The sequence below is a fragment of the Phallusia mammillata genome, chromosome 7, assembly GCF_965637545.1.
Source record: "Phallusia mammillata chromosome 7, kaPhaMamm4.hap1.1, whole genome shotgun sequence".
In the NCBI taxonomy this organism is placed as follows: domain Eukaryota; kingdom Metazoa; phylum Chordata; class Ascidiacea; order Phlebobranchia; family Ascidiidae; genus Phallusia; species Phallusia mammillata.
In genome coordinates, this window is record NC_137258.1 from 1,577,921 (window position 1) to 1,598,850 (window position 20,930).

The 20,930-nt window shown below is 39.0% G+C and overlaps 2 protein-coding genes across 2 annotated transcripts; both read left to right on the plus strand.

Annotated features, from left to right (window-relative positions):
- Positions 1-4,633: 4,633 nt before the first annotated feature.
- On the plus strand, positions 4,634-16,963 carry LOC145239488 (uncharacterized). Its single transcript, XM_080102820.1, has 7 exons — positions 4,634-4,748; positions 6,775-6,971; positions 10,960-11,055; positions 12,475-12,894; positions 14,132-14,251; positions 14,898-15,029; positions 16,028-16,963. Exons 1-7 carry the CDS (start codon positions 4,669-4,671, stop codon positions 16,462-16,464), a joined length of 1,482 nt encoding a protein of 493 aa, XP_079958946.1. The 5' UTR covers positions 4,634-4,668; the 3' UTR covers positions 16,465-16,963.
- A 1,063-nt stretch (positions 16,964-18,026) lies between these two features.
- Positions 18,027-20,687, plus strand: LOC145237441 (uncharacterized). Its single transcript, XM_080100297.1, has 5 exons — positions 18,027-18,464; positions 19,037-19,166; positions 19,484-19,584; positions 20,314-20,433; positions 20,532-20,687. The coding sequence occupies exons 1-5, from the start codon at positions 18,159-18,161 to the stop codon at positions 20,637-20,639; spliced, it is 765 nt and encodes a 254-aa protein (XP_079956423.1). The 5' UTR covers positions 18,027-18,158; the 3' UTR covers positions 20,640-20,687.
- Positions 20,688-20,930: the final 243 nt, after the last annotated feature.

Sequence of the window (20,930 nt, forward strand, 5' to 3'; positions counted from 1 at the left end):
ACACAGATCATCGTATTTCTCGAGATCGTTAGACTTTGTCCGATACAGAGTTAAGTTGTCTGCTTGCCAATGCGGTCAACTGATGCCTGCTACTTAAAACCAAACCATTGTGTTAAGTTGGCATCACAAAACAACTTCTTTGCGCTGAGCTGAAGTTTGAAGTGGCAGTGACGCAACGCAGTGACATTTTCAACCGCGCAAATGTTACACATGCCACAAAATATCTTGAACTTTTCAAGAACGAAACGCCATCATAGGTAGTAAGGTTTTTCAACACTTAAGGCCACTGCACCTTTATACAACCCTCCCTGTTAAAACATTTTAGGTGGTCACATTTCGACTGGAGATAAGCCAATTTTGTTTGGGATAAGGGGGTTTTGTTGGAAAATTTAACCACCAGTGTTTATTTAGCCCAAACCAATTTTTTGCGGGTTACATTATCAAGATGTTAGATATACGATAGATCACGTACTTCTACCGCGCGCTGCTTGGATGTTTGAAAGGTTAAAATGTAGTCGAGGGCGTGAAACCGCCAGATTCGCCGAATTCGCCTTCTTGTGTTGACTGCTGCCGAAGATCTCGGAGATGAAACAACAAAATTACATTTATAGCTCGCCTTACGTCACGTTGACGTCATGAATGTTGTCGTTCCCGAATTTCCGACACTGCTTTTTATTTCGTGTGCAAAAATCATGTTGACCTTGTAGTTATAGTCAGTGAGAACGTTAACCTTGGTTTTGAAGCATTGTTAACAATGTCGACCTTCAAGTTACAACAAAAACACAGTATTGACCTTGTAAGTATAACCCCACCCAAATAACTAGCTGATGAAAAGGGCAGACAAAATAAAGTTTATTCAAGGTTGAGACATTAGCATTTGATATTTGCAGATCTGTAATCATCCCGACCTAATGTTTGCTACTTGGCTCAACGGTTTCCGTTTTGACGACGCTTGACTTCATCTTTCAGCATAAAACGTCCAGAGGCTAAAAATATTTTGCACCTGTTCTACGAAGGAATTTCACGTTTGAAAAAAGGAATTTAAAATAAAACATGTGTTTATAAAGGACAAAAAAACACTATGTTTAAAATAACCTTGTAGATTGTTTCCTAAAATCAATTAAGAAATCCATATTTTTGTTTATAACTTGCTTTCTTATCTCAATCTTTATAAAGTTTTGTAAAAGGATTGAAATTAAACATAAAAGTATGCAACATGTTTCCAAACATAAACAAACACATTAACAGAATTTTTAGCTCTTCCGGCAGTTTTTTATTGTAATATGCCAACGTTTCGATGTCCCATACGAAACACCTTCATCAGGGTAATGACATACAATGCAAACACAAGTTATTATAAAGCGAAAAGGGCGGCGAAACACACATAAAAAAGGCGATAGAAATAACGCAGTGCGCACCAATGGTCGTGTGATGGTCGTGTGATGAAGGTGTTTCGTATGGGACATCGAAACGTTGGCATATTACAATAAAAAACTGCCGGAAGAGCTAAAAATTCTGTTAATACGTTATGCCTGGCAGCAACAGTGTATTCATAAACAAACACGCGGACACCAAAAGCTTTAAAAATAAGGAACAGTCGTTTCCTATCAATAGTTTTTACTCGTTCGTCATCAATGTTACATACAAGCAGTAGTGGGATTCAGTCGGTTCCATAGAACCGTCTCGCGAAATTTTATGAGATCAGCGAACCGGTTAGCATTACTGGTTACTGTCAATGGACTTTTTGTTACAGAACCGGCTCAAAAAATGACTTTTGTGATAGAACCGGCTGACAAAAAATTGGAATCCCACCACTGCATACATAAGTAGAATTGAAGTCTGGAATTTACGTTAAACGTTTCCATATCACCACGACTGTAAGTAAGTTAGCGACCGCATCAGCTACAGCAGTTTTCGCTAATGGCCGAGCAAGCGCTTGAAACGCCGGGTATCGATTACAAAGTGAAAACCCCGCTCACTTCAAATTGAGCTTTGGAGGTCCTTGCCACAAAACAGGTCTGATTGACACTTGCCGCTTCATTGACCTTTAATTGCCCGGGGTTGGATTAAATGAAAAACGCGAAGTTTTGGATTAAAATCCGAAATATGCTTCGAGTTTCTCTCCCTCTCTCTTTCTCTCTCTCTTTCTCTTTTTCTCTCCATCTCACTATTTTCCTCTTTTTATCGGTGCTACGAAGAAACTTGTGCATTAATTTGTGGTACTTTTGTGTTTCATTGCATTATTGAACACTTATCACTTTAGAGTAAACCCTGCCAATTTTACCCGCCTTGAAAAAACAAAAACATTGCACACAATTAAATTATAGCTGTTGGCTTCCAAATGTTATGTTCAAACATTATTTAGGTGATGTGGATCTATGTTTAGCTTCAAGGATGTACATTGCGACCTGTATCATATCTTTGGCTTATAAACTACGTTGAATTTAAATCGTACTGGACCTACGAGATTTTGTTGGGCCTTTACAAAAGCAGGGAAACGGAGCCGAACAAAAACATTAGTTTTGTCCAATGACGTGGGAAGCAAGCTAGCGTGGATTGGAAAAACGTTTGTGGTTTGGTTGGAACAACAACAGCTAAACCCATAACTGACTAATAGATGTACGACATGTACGTTAAACTTTTTCCTTTTTTCCACCCCAGCTGAAAATTCCATGGTGTATTGGTTTGTAGGACATTTTTTGACATTCTTAGCATGGCTTATGTAAATCAGAAATATATTGGGAAGCATGCATTTTTTTGTATGTAGGCTAAAGTTGCCTTGACCATTTTTACAATCACAACAATACGGTTTTAGTCTACAAATGCAATATAACAGTTCTCCACTAAGACGAAATATAAAATGACAGCACACTAGTGAGAATTTCAAGTCGATCAGCTAGTTTAGAAAGTTTCGGTTAGCGCTTTTAGTTGCCGACTTTTGGTGTAGCTTTGATATTTTGAAGTGGTGGATTATTTGAAATGGTTGGACGATCTATGGCATCAGAACTCAGTGGTTCATGTTATAGCACTTGGTCGCTCAACCATAAAACAGATTCAGAAATAAAAGTTTGCTTTGAATTATGGCCAAAGCATGTGGACTTTTCTTATCATATGTTGCTGCAATGCTGCTAAAAGTTTTGCTAAAAATCGGCAATAAACTTGGTTTAAATTATTTATACCTGGTTTAAACTGTTGGCAGCTGTTGTGTGGACGAAACAGAACGATTTAGGAGGGATTCGGTTTCCTTGAAATGTTGATTTGCGAGCGACGACCGACAATTGACTTTGTCCCGCGAACTGTTTGCTTTAATAAACATTTGAGGTTACCAGGATTTCAAACGACTTAGAAATACCACCCGCAACTCGACGAGAAAAAGGAGCCCAATTAGGCAATAAAAGCGCAACCGTGTAACACTAACAACAGCAGCACACGCGCTTTTGTTGTGAGTTTCATCACAAAAACTGCGATTCAATGGCTACAGATTTGCCCATCGAAACACAAACCTACTTGTATTCATGAACCAAATCTAGGAATACTTAAAATGGGCATGAAAAGTAGATTGATAAAAACAAATCAATCCTTCACTTTTAGTTGACCCTAGCAAAACCGACGGACTGTATTTGCAACACTGAAATATTTTTTTTTTGAGAAAAATATTGAACATGTTGAAAAAAGCCAAAAAATGTCTTCAAAGCGTTATGCTTTAATGAATAATCGCCCTTGTCAAAACCTCGTAGGAGCGGCTGTTAAGTTGTGATAAACACGCAAGTCAAACCCAAATTTCGTGTTCAGTTTTCAACCAACACCATTAGCAGCAAAAAAACGTCATTTAAATATCAGTCGATGACTTGGTCAGGAATTCCTATAGTTGTGAGTTATTTATGCCACGTTGCTTCACTGCCAGAGTAGTGCAGAAAATTGTGGGAAAAAGGGGCCGTTGGTGGTGAGCCTTTAAAAAGCTCGTGGCCTTGCGATCGGCGCACAAAACAAACTTTCCACAGATTGGTTGGTGTAAGTTGAACGCCAGTTTGTTCGGGGACAAATCATTTCACGTGTTGAATGGCTTGAGAATGTGAGTAAGGTTTAGTGCAGACTTCGCAGGCGTAAATAGCAAGATGCGGGTTTATTTGCTTTGCTACGACCAGAACGGAAAAGAGGCTCGTGTTGGGAAAGCTGAGATGGCCATTGTTCAAGTGGAACTCAGGCCTAATACACATTTTGTGCAAAACATGTTGTGTTATTCTCATGTAGATAGACAGAGCAGTTACAAGTGACAATGCAACTGCTTGTTATGAATAAGTGTGAGAAAAAAACAAGAAGTCTTCATTTGTTCAGACAGAGTTTATACCATTATCTCTATTGCATACAATTTTGCAAGTGGAGACAGTTTTACTTTAAATAAAGTTTCAATCTGCAACTTTCAAAGGAAGATTGATAAATACATGTGTTGTATGTTTGAATTGTGCTTGAGTTTCACAACTGCTTTATACGCCAGTGCGGTGCAGTATTAGTGTCGAAACCGAAAACTGAAATTGTACACCGTTCATGCAATTAGGGGATGTGCCCAATATATTGCCTTGCTTAAACGTAAAGTTATTTCATTGCTGCCTCTTGTTTTCAGGGTTTTCTAGCAGCATTGTCGTTGATTAGACTTCCCTTGAAAACGTAATGTTTTGTGTTTATTTGTTAAGTGTGCTGTTCGTTTTTGTAGAGGGAGGAATCTTGGAAGGGCCGACCACAGTTACGAGGTAAGAAACATGCCGATACAGAGAACAGGGCTCGTAAAGATGTTTGTTTTGGTCTCAACAAGTTGTTTGTTCAGTACGGAACGGCGGCTTAGCGGGTTTAACTCACTTATATGTCATAAAGTTTTGCTTCCATTATGAAGTTGAAATCTTGCTTATGCGCACACCGACGGTATATGGAAATAATTATCTTTGTTGTAAGGCATGTAACAGAAGTCTACAAGTCGATGAAAACTGAAAACACTTTTACTCAAGAAAGTATACTCTAATTTGTTTGGTTTTACGCAAACTGAAAATTTTTTTAAACAGATTTTTTTGTATTGTTCTTCGCTTAAATCTATAGCAAATGAAACCATAACATTACTTTCAAAAAACTTTCAAAACCACGTTCAAAAACTACGCACGAATATTGCAAAGCGTTTTTTATGGTGTAAGTGCAAACGATTACACGGTAGGAGCTGGTAGTTGTGTCATGCTCAAGCTTCTTACGGCGGCCTTCAAGCGTTGTTGCAATTAAAGCGACTTTAGAGGTTCCATAGAACATGACAATGTGGTGAAGTGGTTTTGACAAATACTTCGACTCTGCTTCACGAAATGTCAGCTTGAAAACAAGAATGACTCAGTTCAGTCAGTTCGCCATCTGGGCGCGGCATCCAAGGAAAACACCATAAACAAGGTTTAGTGTCGTCACAACTTAGCGGTTTTCCCTCTTACTTATCTAAAGCGACGATTACGAGGCGCCGAACAAACACGTCACCAACAGCTAAATGTTAGGCCCGGTTGCAAAATCTAATTGAAGGTGTCCACGAAAAGATGCGAGTTTGACGTAAAGTTAAATCTTTTAACAGCTCCTGTTGTAAATCTCTGCAATTACTGTTGAATGTGAGGAGGTTTACGGCAAACATGAACGCAAGCTTCAAGTGTTTTGCGTTGTGTTGCCAGACGATTGTTGTTCGTTTTTTTTTTTTTTGAGGTTTGAATCTATTTTGTTTTGAGCCGTGCAACAAACTAACGTCATCTTAACGCACTTGCGTTTATTTCTTTTTTTTCTTTGTTTATCGTGCACTGTACCACCGCATTCACTGTTATTTACCCTGATGAAGGCGACCTGTACAGAACGTCGAAATAAAAATACTTGCCAGAAGAGCTCTATAAACTTGATGTTATGACTGGCAGCAATAGCTTATACATAACTTTATCTTATTTACAAAAGCAATCTGTGTTTTAGTAGTTTCTTTCTTATTCAAACGTTTCGGCAAGCCTTAAACATTTTCCGAAACTGTCCAATAATATATCCTATCGCTATTTACGTCTATTTGGGCCGTTATATTAGTCAGTAGTTTCTTTGTTGCTGTATCCAACTTGGCTTGACATGAAACTATTTCTCCCATGAATTTAAACTCTAATTCGCGAACCCAACCTGGCATAAGATAACGCAAGTCACGGGTCTTGTTTTTAAGCCCATGGGATCAACAACCAACCGCACTGGTCCATTTAACATGATACTTGGAAGCGACCATTGTGGAAAACCTATGAAGCGGTTACGTCAGCTCATTTGCATAAACCCTTGGGGAGTCGACAATTAAACTCTTTGTGTGTTTTGTCCATCATTGCGGCGGGCACAAAATCTCCGGATGTTGGATTAAAATGCAGAAAACCATGTAACGCTGAGACCCAGAAACGATAAATGAATCTTTCACTTTAAGACCCAAAACCGAGTGAAAATTTCGACTCAGTTTGCAACTTTTACTGCGCCCAAAAAACGTTTTACGAGCAGCACAGAAAACTCTTCATGATGCGTAAGTTTTCAGAAAATATATAATAGGAGATAACAGTTGAAATTGCCACGTTGAAATGCCACGACATGTTTTTTACTTGGAATTAAATTAGACTGAAACATACCAATGTGTTTGAAGTGTTCAAATTCACTCTGTCCAAACCGATGATTTTTCTAAAATTACATCTAAGTATAATTCCTATTTGTCAGTTATAAAACTTCATTTTATACAACTTGTATCTTGTGTTGCAGGCATGAACTTGTGCCTATCAACTACAAACGTTACAACCCCCATCCCCAGCTTTCAGCCGATTATTTTCTTTGTCGTCGTGGCAACGAGATCCACGCGTGCAAACGGAATCATCGGCCGTCATTGGACGTTCCGTCCACTGAACCACAACCACTGGTTACAATAACAAGAAAAGCAAGACCGTCGCCTTTGAAGTCAAGTACGTTTCATTTCTCCTTTTTTCAGAATGTGCTTGCGAAATTTAGTATATGTTACGCACGAAGTTACTCTCAGTGTACTCGGGAAGCTTGTGTGTATGCCCAGGCACATATAAACCCATGCTGAACATGAACTGGTGTGTGGTCACAGCGTGCGCATATAATGTTGCCCACAGTGATCCTCAGTGTACTAAGGGAGCTTGTGTGTATGCCAAGATACACAAAAATATGGGTTGTGTATTAAACTGGTGTATGGCCAGAGCGTGCATATCGTATGTTGCTCACAGTGGTTCTTAGTGCATACACCGAGCATGTGTGTATTTTCAGACACTAAAAATACATACCAAGCCATTTATCCGAGATATTCCGCTCACATTCACTTAAGATACGTAAGTTCCTGCGAAGAACCAGGATAAACGTTTTGTAAACGCAACAAGAATTTTAAAACACTAGCTCGTTAAAATGTTTCCCTTTTTAGGCCGTTGTTTCAAATTTATTCAACCTCTAGCGTTGCGCAATCGGCAATAGTTAAAAACGGTGGAACCAAACCTCAAATTGAGGAAAACGGAGGATTAGAGAAAAAATTGTCTTCAAATCACTGAAATTATTTATCGTGGCAGATTAATAACACAGGATGTCAAACCAGTTTAAGATTGAAAATCACGCCTTGGCCACCCAAGACTAGAATTAATTTTCATCTTAGCAAGGCGCGTTTCAAATCAACGAGGCATTCAAATACTTAGCTGTGCCCGAAATTTGAAGGCAGCTGTTTACCGCAAAGAGTTAAAACCGCAAATCTCACAGATTTCTGTTTAAAATTTCATATTTTCTACGAACACAAAACTTTGTTTAACTCTAAACATCTCGTTGGCAAAATTAATTCGAGTTCAGTGGATGACTTATGTCCGTTTTGCCCTGAAGGCTCTTAGTTACACCTGTTCGAAAACCTATTATTTAGGAAGTACATAGATAGTAGGAGAATCACATCAACATTTAAGTAATTTTTCAGGCCATGTCTTTCAAAGAAAAAGGTTTAGTCAATTCTGAACGCACACGATTAAAGTTGAACAAGTTGTTGACGGTGTTTATAAAGTTGTAAGTGGGCCTCAAATTGGCGGTCGAACCCGAAAGTACAAGCCCGAAACCCGGACACAATTTAAAAAACAACAACAAAGCTCAAATCCACCCAGAAAAGTGGTGAAAATGCGGCCAAAATGATGCCGAGTATAAATCCGAACCCGAATGGAGCGGGTTTTATCTAAACTTACGCCCGAACCGGAACCCAACCTGGAAAGCCAAACCCGGCTTGCAACTCTGGTGTGTATATCGACTGCAGGAGTTGGAAACTGTGTTGTTTTCCTGTCCCTATTTTCACAAGGAAATGAAACAGCATTGAAGGATTGCAGGTGGTTCATCTTTTCTCACTAAGGTCCACTATTCAGGCACTGACAAGCCGGAAATAAAACCGGTATCGTTTTGTCGGTTTGACCTGGAGTCAGTAACATGTTTGTTCCTTTGAAAGATTTCCATTCATCTTTGTATTAAACATGTTTGTTGGTTTGCTACTTTTATCTTAAAGTTGATGGACTCGTACAAACGCAATACGAATTAAACCTTTGCACAAAAATTAGCAAAATGTTGTTTAATAGATCTAAATTAATTTTGGAAGATCTTCTTTTTGTTATTTGTTGCAAAGATTGTCAACTCATATCAGCAAAATAAAATTCAATAGTCGTGGTCAATAATTATTATTGATTATAATCAGGACAAATAGCTCACCAATGTAAACGAAAGTGCACAATTCGGATTTTTTAATGGACCCAGTTGTTGGCGCTACGGGCTTCCAAATAAGGAAAATACTTTACCGTTAGAACCGGATGGCATTTTTCTTGTAAACGGAGAAACTTTGTAACATCGTCGCCTGTAGGATGAACTTGTCTTCACCAATTGGGCTTGTCTGTCATAAAACATAGTTGTTTTCCACCCAATCTACAAAAATGTTCTCCACAATACTTGATCGAATATATTTTCAAATTTGCAACTCATAAACCTTACAGGGAGGAGGTAACGGTGAGGTCATTAATTATTCAACACGTTCAATTCCATGAAATTTTTCCCAAGCCTGACCGCTTCGTTCCCAGTTCACAGGAAGTCATAGCAAATGCACTCAGTCAAATTGCATATCATCAAACTACATTGGCTACAAGCCAAGTGCGAGTAAATCATTGACACCTTTAACTCGTTAATCCAACGGATCACGAAGTACTTATGGACGAATGTACATTTCCATTTCAACTGTCAATCAGCCAGTTTCCGATTTTATCCGAATCGCGGAAATATTCCGGTTCGATGAAATTGCCAATTTTGGTATTTCAGGCCGCTTGCAACGGTTTGACTTGGCGTCTTCTGTCTAGCACTGACTCGAAGTTCATGACTTGTATGTTGCTCAAGAGCAGCTGCTGTGTATCGGGGGTCAATCTGACCTCGTTGATTTGACGCCAATCAATCATGTAGAGACCACAGGACAGATCCAACGCTAACGATCAGCTTCTCTCGATGAAATATTTCTGTCGAATTAATGTCCGCTTGATTTGTGCTGCAAACGAAGCGTTGCTCGTTTCGCAAAAACTTTATGCTTCGATGCTGTCAGGAATTCGAAAAAATCACGTTCAGTTTAGAAATGATGCTTTGATGAAATAATTGAAGTCAAAATAATCTTACGTCGGCGAAATAAGATCATTGGCTTTGCACGAAGCGTTTTTACAACAATTGCCCAAAGAACACGCCATGACAGTTGACAAGTTTTGCGGTTTTTACGACTGCAACCGACATATTGGATTACTTGTATTAATACGCTTCAAAACGACAAAGGTTACCCCAAGGGTTGGGCCCGTTCAGTTTTAACCTCAAAAGACAATTGTAATTTGGTACGATGATTTGAGTGCTATGTCGGCTTCACAACAAAAGCTCACGTTTAAAGTTGGTCGAAAACCTCGTGGAAGTGGAAAGTAGATTCGCAGACGTCGCTGCTTTTCACAGGAAACGCGAGATGGTGAGAACACGACGGACCAGCTTCCTGCTACCGCTGCCAAGCAGTCTTCATGTCCACTCTACCAAGGCCCGAAGCCATCATTGCACACTCTCACTGCAGACAGGTTATGTTGGATTGCTGGTCACAAAGTGAAGTGATGCTGTGGTGATGACTTCACGTGCGAAGTGGGCTTGTAACTCTGCAACTTAATTGCCCTTCCAAGCACTTGTCCGCGGCCACAAGCACTTCACTGCAACAACACACAAACTTGTCGCCACCTTTCTGCTTCTGGCTAAAACAAAGGAAGTGATTTTGTATAACATGGGAAAGCTGTGTTGAAAGGTTACAGAATTGCTGTTCGTTAAAAAAAACTTGGCACGACCAAATGTCAATCAATCAGAACTTTTTGACTCTGAATTTTGTTTGTACCTTTATATGACTTTCCTTTCTTTGTATCTGAATGGATATAATTTGCGCAAACAGCGATCTGCGATTTTTTATATTAACGAATTACTTTAACTTATTTCATTAACATTTGAACATGTTAAGGGAAATAAACACGCAAATGACCCCTTCCCGTCAAAAAGTTTTTAACAAAAGTTCAAGGTCGAAGGGGCAAACTGCTAGATAATAAACGGAGCTATAGATTCTCGCTAGTTCTACATGATGTTCTCATGTTCATGTGGTTCAAACAAAAGCAATCAAATATATTTTATTGTCCCCAACGAAGTATTACAGCACAACCGTTGTACGATTGACCGGATATAACCGACTTATTGCCTGACGTTGATCGTTCATGCGTATTTTGTGTATTTGATGAGTGAAGTCAGATCCGTCGGTCAACACTCTGTTACACAGGCTGATTCCTGTAATCTGTTGATGACATTGCGATTGCATCTTATTGCCTGTTAAGCACTTTTTGTCAAACATGTATGTTTGAAATTTAAAATTTTTTTCAGAGCATTGCATCCCAAAGAAGACTTGCATCCACGGCACGTGCTTGGGAAGCAAGTGTGTGTGCGAGCGCGGGTGGCGTGGACGCTACTGCGGAAGAGGTGAGTGATGGAAAATAAAGTTGCCATGTAGATTAGTTGGTTGTTCGAAACGCAACTGTTGATGATGGGCGTTTGTACAGTTGGTAACAAAACAGACACAACCGAGTTAAAAGTTTTGTATAAGCCTGCAGATTAGGCGCCAACCACGCCTGAAACCAATTTACGTTTAATTTTAAAGTTACAATAGCTTTACGTGCTTATATTTTTATGCAATAGTAATTCGTGACAACTGACTCGAAGGGCAATTAGAAATTACACTGATTTCGTGCTTGTAGACTTGCTGTTTTATAATATTGTTTTACCATAACAAACTGAAAACGAGTATTTTTACCGACCCGGACGTAGTTTGTCCATAAATAAAAGGTAAACAAACAATACATTATACACAGTGGCCTCAAAACATAACATTCATTTCATGTCTAAAATTGCGAAAACAATTTGTTTGCTCCACCAGTAACGTACATAGATTTTGACACTAATTCTGTTGTTTGTCAAATGTTTGTGAAGTTAGTTTACTCCGGAATCGTGATTAAGTTGTGAAATATTTGACCCGTGTACTTTGTTTTTATCTTCTGGAACGTATTTGACACATTGAGCTGAATAATATTTATAAGATGACGTAATATCCATAACAAAACGGTCAATTTGTTATGGAGATTAAAACTTTTTGGTTACTGCTGAGCCTCGAACTTTATCCGATTTGGCAAAACAACATCGAAAGCAAGTAAAGCGTGACACCAAACACCGTTCTCAAGTTTACATCCAAAATAAACATTGAAAATTAATTTCCCCGTGTTTTCTTGGAATTACTTAACGTTTATATACCCGCCGCTATATACATGTTACATCAGTCATCACTCACAACAGATTTAAATCTCTATAAACTACATTTGTTGCAATTCGGTTTCCGTTTTGGTGCATCGAATCGACATTACGACAATGATTAAATTAAAACGCCACAAACCTTGGCTTTAAGATGCAATTTGTCAACAAAGTAAAATAAAAGTGCTTAGAACATTATGTTCCAAAACCAGTCCATGATTAAGTAAATTCTTTGAATGGTTTGTGTTTTCGGGAACAATAAAATGTACAAGCACATGCGCCCAGTCATAGTGAAGTAAAACTCCCTATTTTTGCGTTTGTAAACTTTACATCAAATTGTAAAGTAACCTTAGTTAAACCGGATTCGCCTAATTCGGACAAAACTCGAAGTACAAATGTTTTGTAATGTGCTGGTAAGGCTTTAACTAATTGGCATCGGGCAAACAGGATTTTCGCCAAATCCCGAAAAATTTCCCGTCCAAACGGGTCCGGATCAACTGAAGGTTACTGTATTTGTGTTTTTTTCACTTTATTTTGGGTGGTCATTGAGGTACTTGGCCAGGTAACTCACCTTAACAGTTTTGTAACATTCTCCAGACTTGAACGAATGTAGCAAGAAGAGACACATGTGTTCGCATCACTGCAAGAACACAATTGGAAGTTACACGTGTTCGTGTCGTCGCGGCTTCCAACTGATGGCTGACGGACAAACCTGCAGTACGCAACTTTCCCACGGCAACACGTCATCAGTTAACACGTCATCGCACGGTCACGTGACCCGGTCACACCCACAACCACGCCCCGCCGGCCTGCGAGCTCCAGGCAAGCGGCGGCCGGGAGTTTCTTCAGGTAGTCACCACATTAAGCGCCAGTCACAGCATGCTGCAAGTCGGAATCCGTTGCTTGCAAACCTACTGCGGGAGGTCAGACAGGCTACCTCGGCCGCCAACGCCGCTACTAACCGCTTTTTTGCCGCCCTGGGATATAATCCGGGCTATTACTCCTCTCACCGCATGGGTGAGTATAACTGTGTAGTTATGCTGGTGAAATCTGCTTTGTTTTTACGTTTATACTTTTTAACGGAAGCAAAGGAATTTTGTAGGTATAAACTTGCGATACAAGTCCAGATTTTATGTTTTTTTGGTTCATTATTAAAGTAATACGCAAAACTAAGGGAAAATGGCAGGAAAAACGATACTTGCTGCGCGTCTTAGACCGTAGAATCATAAAAATATCTGCGGAGCAAATTGCAATAAGGCCAGGTCAATGAAAAAAATTAGAACAATTGGACTTGCTGATTATTTTCTTTGCATATAAGCCACACAACGTTTTTGGTTACTTTCAAACTGGCTTCTGGCAACAAGGTTAAGCGGTTGATTAAAAATTCATGATGTCGAGTTCATCTGAAGAACATCGCCTTTTTGAACCCGAACAGACGTAACGTTCTACAAACGCGACAATTCGATTTGAACTGTTTAACCCCGCATATTTGGAAAACATTAAAATCATCTCCCCCTGTGACTGAAGTGTTTTAAATAAAATTGCCTGTGGAAATAAACATTGTTGCAGAACAACTTGCTGCTAAAGCAAAACACAAATAATTTGTGGGTGAACTCAAAATACATTGACCTAAAACTTTATGTTTTGTCAAAAAATTTCACATTTTATGAAATAAATTTTGCCTTGACGTAAATAAAGACGTTATGTTAACCGATTAGTTCGCAAGTACATTTTCGCCATTTTCATACAACGCCAAATTTGTTTTGAACATCGCATGAAGCTTTGATTTTTCATACACCTATCGCTCATGGGATTTCCATCACCAAGTTTTAAAACATCCAGGTCTGATATAATGGTAGAAATTTCTGGTGCGGGTGTAACAGTGGGATTAGATCTGTTTGTTTTTCTTTGTTTTCATTCATTTCTGATTTTGTTCGCTTGTGGATGCTCATGACATTGGTGGTTATGGTGTGGAATTAATTATCTTTCATATTTTCAAACTTCTAAGTTTTCTTTTCTTGTGTTGCAAACTTTATCGAAAAAATGGTTAAAACAACATTGTTCGCAGTTCGCACATCGCAGCATTTAAGAAAATCTATACTGCGCATAAATTAAACTCCAACATAAAGGCATAAGATAAAAACAATGACATATTGTCCTTTCAACGTACTTAGAAAACTTAGTTGTAAGTCTGACAAAATGAAAAAAATTGAAACATTGCTGACGAGTGTTTTGTACGTTTTATTACTTACAGGAGCCAGCCCATGTCTCAGAGCAAAATGCCAACACAAATGTGTCCTCTCAACTCCCACCACTGCCGTGTGTACATGTCCAAGTGGATTCAAACTCGCCAGAAACAAACGGAAATGCATTGGTAAGTGGAAATACGTTTTTTGGGTAAATTTTTCCGATCAGGTGTCAATGAAGGAACTTGTTGATTAAATTTCCCGGGTTCACACAAGTTTTTGTTTACGCCAATTTGCGCACATGCGATGCCAAAACATGATGATTAATTGCATGGGGGAGTTTCCATTACCCTGTTTTCAGCAAACCCTATTTTTGGACTAGTACACAACTGCTTGCACAAAACTAAGTGAAAACAATATTTTTCCGCGATAATAAACAACAAAAATTGTGATTGAATCAGGGTTTTTCAAACTTTCTTGCTCTGTGACCCATTTTAGAAAATAAATTTCTACGTGACCCCTTGGTGGGTATATAGCCTATACACGTGAATGATGTTTAAACAATAAATTCACGCACGTATACCATTTATTGTGACAACGACAAAATAACGCATGATGTGTCGCGACCCCAAAGTTATATTTCGCGTCCCCAATTTGGATCGCGTACCACAGTTTGAGAAGCCCTGAATAGATGACGTTGATTTGACGCACATATATTGGTGTGATGTTTTTACTCAATGTTAGAACTTAAACTGTACTTGACCGCTTGCTAGTTTTAGCTGCTGTTGCTGTTTTTTTTTTTAATAATCACGTCATGCGTTTGTAACATCACAGATATCAACGAGTGCAAATTGCGAATCCACAACTGCGAGAGTCAGAGGTGGTGTCACAACACTAGAGGGGGCTACAAGTGTCAGTGCACCGGAGGATTCATTCTTATCAACGACTCCAGGCCGCGATGCGAAGGTGAGATAACACGTGACATCGATAAACATACGTGTCGGCATGGGATTGGTCATAATCACAACATAAGCCCTGCGGATCTTGGCATTAGCGCTGTACGGTTAAAAACAAACGCTTGCGAAGAACTTGTTGTTCATGGATTTTCCCCTACACATTGTTATCAAGGTGTTAACATTTTACGTTGGGTAACACCATTACACAAAATAAGCCATGGTGCTCATACTCATTTATACATTTCGAAAACAATCATGCAAAAACGGCCATCTACAAAATTGAAGTTTCCCATGTTATATTACTTGAGACTGTAGACACCAAACCTTACGTAAATTGGTGCAAGTTTCGACGCCTAAGAGCAGACACTTCGACCAAGTTTCCGTTTTTATTGGTTTGCTTCCAATAAATCTTTTCCAGAAGCGAACTATAAATAAAAAAGGGCTGGGCCGATTCTTGGTGACTCATCCAAACAAGTCTCCATCCAGACCGACTTTATTCGGCAATGAAGGAAACATCCAATGATGTAATGGTTGTTGTGGGAACCGATCCCAGTTTTGCTATCACCATATTAATCACAAATACAAAGCAATATGCGGAGAATAGTTACTCTTATGTGTGTCAACAAGGTCGTTTCCCATCTTCGTGTTCTGAATTGGCTTCTACTAAAAATATTTTTAGTAAGTTGTCAGATTGTAAAAAAACGCTTATAAAATATGGGAAAGTTGTACCGTTGATGACACTTGCTGTTGTAGTCAAATGTTTTTACATTCGGGAACTGACAAGTCGAGTCGTTTCCAAACTCGTCCGGGTTAATTCAGAGTTGGTGACTAAAGAGTAGAAAGCCTAATTTATTTTTTGCTAAAACGCACCGTCAATGAGGGTTTGGATCACTATGTACTATAGTTGGGTATTTTCCCCACGGTAGAACTGCATGTATAATCATGTTTCTCCATAAAGTCACAAAAATGCCTAAGGACGCTTTTTAACAAACATGCTGATTACTGCAGATGTAAACGAGTGTCTCACTGGTCAACACATGTGCGGGATGGACAGCATCTGTCTCAACTCGCCCGGTTCCTACAGATGCAGATGCAAGAAGGGTTACCATGGGGACGGGATATCGTGCTCACCACGCGCTCAAGGCCTAAACTCTCCGGCTGGGAACAGCACTACGGCCCCGACCCCAAAATTATCCAGAAAGCGACCCCACGTTTCCACCTCCATTAAACTTGCGGCAACTTCAATTCCAAGTTCAACCCGTCGTGCTCGCGTAAAGTCGAAGTGGTCGAGGCGTCCAACAAGCTCTCTGCTGGAGAAAAACCGGCGATACAGAGCGAGGGTCGGGTTGAGCGGCAGATATCTGAGCGCCAGAACATTACGTCGCAGTCCTCTCTGGCGCCGTATGATGGCTCGCATGAAACGCCACAGACTGCTCTCAGCCTGACTTGCCACAAACAAGTTCCACTCTTCGTAAAGTTGCACTGTTCACGTATTTCTTGTTTTTTTTATCGTTTCACGCGCTTACACTATCGGTTGTGTTGCATCGGGGACGATTAATTTGTTTCCTTTGTAAATCAAATGTGCCGTAAACACCAACACCCATTTTTGGTCTATAACATATGGTTAAAATAGCACATTGAACCGTGCCAAAAAGTTGTAAAGATTAGGAGTTTGTTTAAGTACAAGACGAACCATTTACGTTGGTGTCGCTGTTGTATTTCGCGTGATCTGGCATGCTTTGCCATATTTCAGCCCGGTGTTACACAATAGTGTGTCTCTGGGTTGTTTGATCCTGTTTCACATATTTGCTTTTTTGAAGGAGTAAGTTCATTTTTAAAGTTCAGTTGTTATTGTGTTGTTCATTTGTATTAATGTAAGTTCAGATGTCGTTTGTGTAACTGATTGTTCAGTTTTCCGTCAGTTATTTTACTCTTGTGAATAAAAGCATGTAAGAATTGCATTCAGTTTGGTCAAGCAAAAAAGTCTTTTACAGCATGAAAGTATGTCAAGCTATGTTCATACAATCTAGCTTTAAGTAAACTTACATTGGACAATTTAGCAATAAATCATGACATCATAAAAAGACAAAAGCTATATTAAATTTTGGTTAATGTTTAAATATTGTACTCTTAAGTTGCACACACAAAAATCAGAGAACTATTTTTTTGTATTAAAAATTGCATTTTTAAGGCTTTCGAACGCAACCATTGCCTACTTGCGCAGACGATAAAGTGCCGCAAGACCTAATCAACGTACAGTTTTCCTACCCATTTGCCTTCTTTTGCCAAGCGAACCAGCGCTAAGCAAAAGCAGTAAGTTTGTTAGTTGTATTGTGCTTCAACCTTTGTAGGATAAGTTGCAGGATATAGGATTGTAGGTTAAATATCTTATGTACAGATTCAGTTGTATAAAAAGTAGTAAGCCAGTCATATCTGTAAGCAGATAGTTGATGTAAGACAATCAGTGTGTATGCCAAATTGCAATAATGGTTTCACACCATTTTTTGTAGTGTAATTGCAATCAAGTAAAAGCATTTCTACGTACCGTATTTGCTCGATTGTAAGCCGCCCTCGTTTATAAGCCGCCCTCGATTGTAAGCCGCATGTTGAGGTGTTACAAAAATAATGTAAGCCGCCCTCGATTGTAAGCCGCACGCTGGAATTTTAGATACTATTGTTGCATAATACATGTTTCTGTTGTTACATAGCACGACTATTTGCCCATATTTGTTAGTTACGTTGATAATTGTACCCAACAGAACGTATATCGACGTATAATCTGTACATGAACGCATGTTTTGAACCCCAAATAAATTAAATGTTTAAGTGTAGAAATAATTTCGGTATAAAATTAAAATATAAGCCGCCCTCGATTATAAGCCGCACAAACGGCAGCTAAAAAACAATATAAGCCGCGGCTTACAATCGAGTAAATACGGCAGTTAATTTAACAAAGCAGTGACATAAACATCACATGAATTAAAATGCAATTATGACGTCACACTGGAACAATATCGTTTTAATGGTTTTGGCGGAATTCTCAGTAAAATTTGTTGAGACTGAAAGGAATCTTCGCTAGCTTTGTTTGCGCCGAGTTTTTCGGCCAGTCTTGGCGCTAATCTTATGTTTTACAGCCGGAATGAGCGACAGGCCGTCCAAAGAAAAGAGTCGGCTGATTTTTAACTGCAAAAAGCTTGAATCAACAGGCAGAACACTATCCAGAACTAGGTCGTCATCTTTTGTGGCTGCTGACATTACGCGTGAGAAAAACGTTGAACATTGCATGCGGTTGGTTGCACTTGCAGCATATGCCCACACAACTGCTGTAGAAGCCACCAAAATTGCCAGCGATGTGCTGGAGACATCTAGATTGGCAAGTTTGAAAGCAAGTCGAATGACTGAATTTGCGGATTTGCTTTCCCAATATGCTAAGCAACGTGCAAACGTAAGTGTATGTTAGTATTTTAATTAATTCCAACACTACTAATTCCCTTGATGCATATAGTCTGAAAAATGTAATACTCGATCATGTTAAACTATATGTAAAGTAATGTTTTGACATTGATCAACAACTATTTCTTGAAACAAAATGGTGTTTAATGCCTAAAAATATTGTTTGAGCATGAGTTTCATCCTAAATTGATTCCCCTAAATTTAAGTACATTATCTTTTTTAAACGATTATGAGCAGATTTAGTTTTTTTTATGTTTATGTTTGGTAAATGTATTAAGAATAATTCACAAAGCAACAGTGTAAATGCAGTAATGGGTTTTTGTTTAACCTCAATGCTTGTGTGTTTTAATGTTCTTGTAAAGTGACTGTCCATTTGAAACATTTGCTTGCTTTTCTTACTACTTTTCAACCATATTATTTTCTTGGTTAGCCATAAAGTACTAGTACTTACACTTCTACCCAAGTAGTTGCCTTTAATAACCAAGTTGGGAGATGGCAATGTTAGAACTATACTAAATATATATCTTTTTGACTGTGCTTTAAATAAAATAATATTTATTACAGGTGATAAGCGATAACAACTTTAACTTGGCACAAATCTATGCACTGGCCTCTTCCCACCCACTGTCCCTCTATGGGTTCCTTCAAGTTGTTGCACCGTCCAATTATGAGTACTTCGACAAGGTAAGCACAGGTACGCGATAAAACTGCGCCTGTGGTGTCACTAGAGAGCAGCTGCCGGGGTTTTGCTGTCTCGGCAAACGCGCACGTATCACAGTTGTAACGTCACCCTTGAAATTCGAAGTTTAAACTGTTAAATGTTTTTTTACTGATTTAGTTTGTTTCTGAGCATATTTCTTTGGCGACTATTTCTTTGGTCTTTAGTTACATTTATTTTTGTTCAAGCTACTTTTTTGCGTTTTAACATAGAAAACGAGTAGGTGTGTCTTCGTACAGCCCATCCCTACTTCGTCCCTTATTAAACTAACCGTATACTTTTGGTTTCCGTAGATGAAAATCCTGACAGTGCGTCGTTTGGGACTTCTGGGTCATCAGAAGCTTTGGACCGATTCAGTTGGCCAAGTGTTCGAAGGATTAAAAGTATTACAGAGGTAAGGTGTACAGGCTGCCATGTATGTTGTTGGGCATGTAGGATTTAAATTAAAATAAGATTTGTTACAAAATAATAGCAGTCTGTTTTCCCCCACTTTTAGTCCCATACAAAATGACGGTAACCCAGTGGTTTCAGACAATTTTGGTCTACCACCAAAGAACTTTTATCCAAGTAAAACATTTTTGCTGAACACGGACATAACTTGTCTGTGCTTTCTCATTTTTAGTCATATGTATAAACAATGCCGGTAAACGCTGTGTAAGTCAGTGATTTCAAACCATTTTTGTCTCATCTTGCCCCACTTAGTCCATTTTAATGCTGGTGACCGATATGTCTTAATTTAAAATACCTGAATACGTTTCGGCGAAATAACCTATACCAGTGGTTCTCAAACTCGTTTTTTGGGGCCGCATGCGGCTCCTAACTACTTATTTTGCGGCTCGCACCAGACCTCAGAAAACCACCAAACATTGCTATTTTAGCTTTCAAAGTAATAATCTTTAGTGATTTTCTCAAGATTTCGTTTTTTGCGGCTCCCTACACACTTGAAAAATACCATTTGGCCCCGACAATAAAAAAGTTTGAGAACCACTGACCCATACCCTCCCCGGTGCATCAACCTTCGATATTTTCATACATTTAAAAAAATTCGATCCACTGCTGGTTGTGACTTCACAGCTTGTGCAAATACATATAAATTAACGTCTTAATCTCTCCGAATGTGAAGTTTCACGAATCGCACGCAAATATGATGTCAGCCACTGACCGAAAACGGCGAGGCATGATGGTAACAGCCCAACTTTTTCCTTCCCCCCTGCTGTCGAAAGAAGACGCAGACAATATACAGGTAATCACGTGATAACTTCAAGTGTAACAATGAAAGGTAAAGATTGTACAGAAATATTTCAAGAGTATTGATATACTTATAACGTGTTTTTTATGTAGAAAACTTTGACAGCAAAGGTCTCCCAGCACAGCGGAATTCAACTTCACAAATATTCAATACGTCCTTCACGGAGCGCAGGGTCGTCTATGTCTTTCTCCTCGCAATAAATCACACTTTTAGTTTCTATTCATGCGGAAATAAACTTTGCATGCGTAGCTTTGTTATCATTGAAACGATTAAATGTACATCTTCATGCAAACGGTCCACACATAAGCGACTATTTGAGAAGCTCCTGTCATGTCTTCTCTAATACTTGCTTTGGCATATTTTGCTTTCATGAAGTTTATTATTCTGTACCAGTTTTTCCATGTTAAAGGAAAACGGCCGATTTTACCAAATGTTGAACTTAAGGAGGAAATGATGTTTAATTATGACGTCATCAAACGCACATCCGTTTC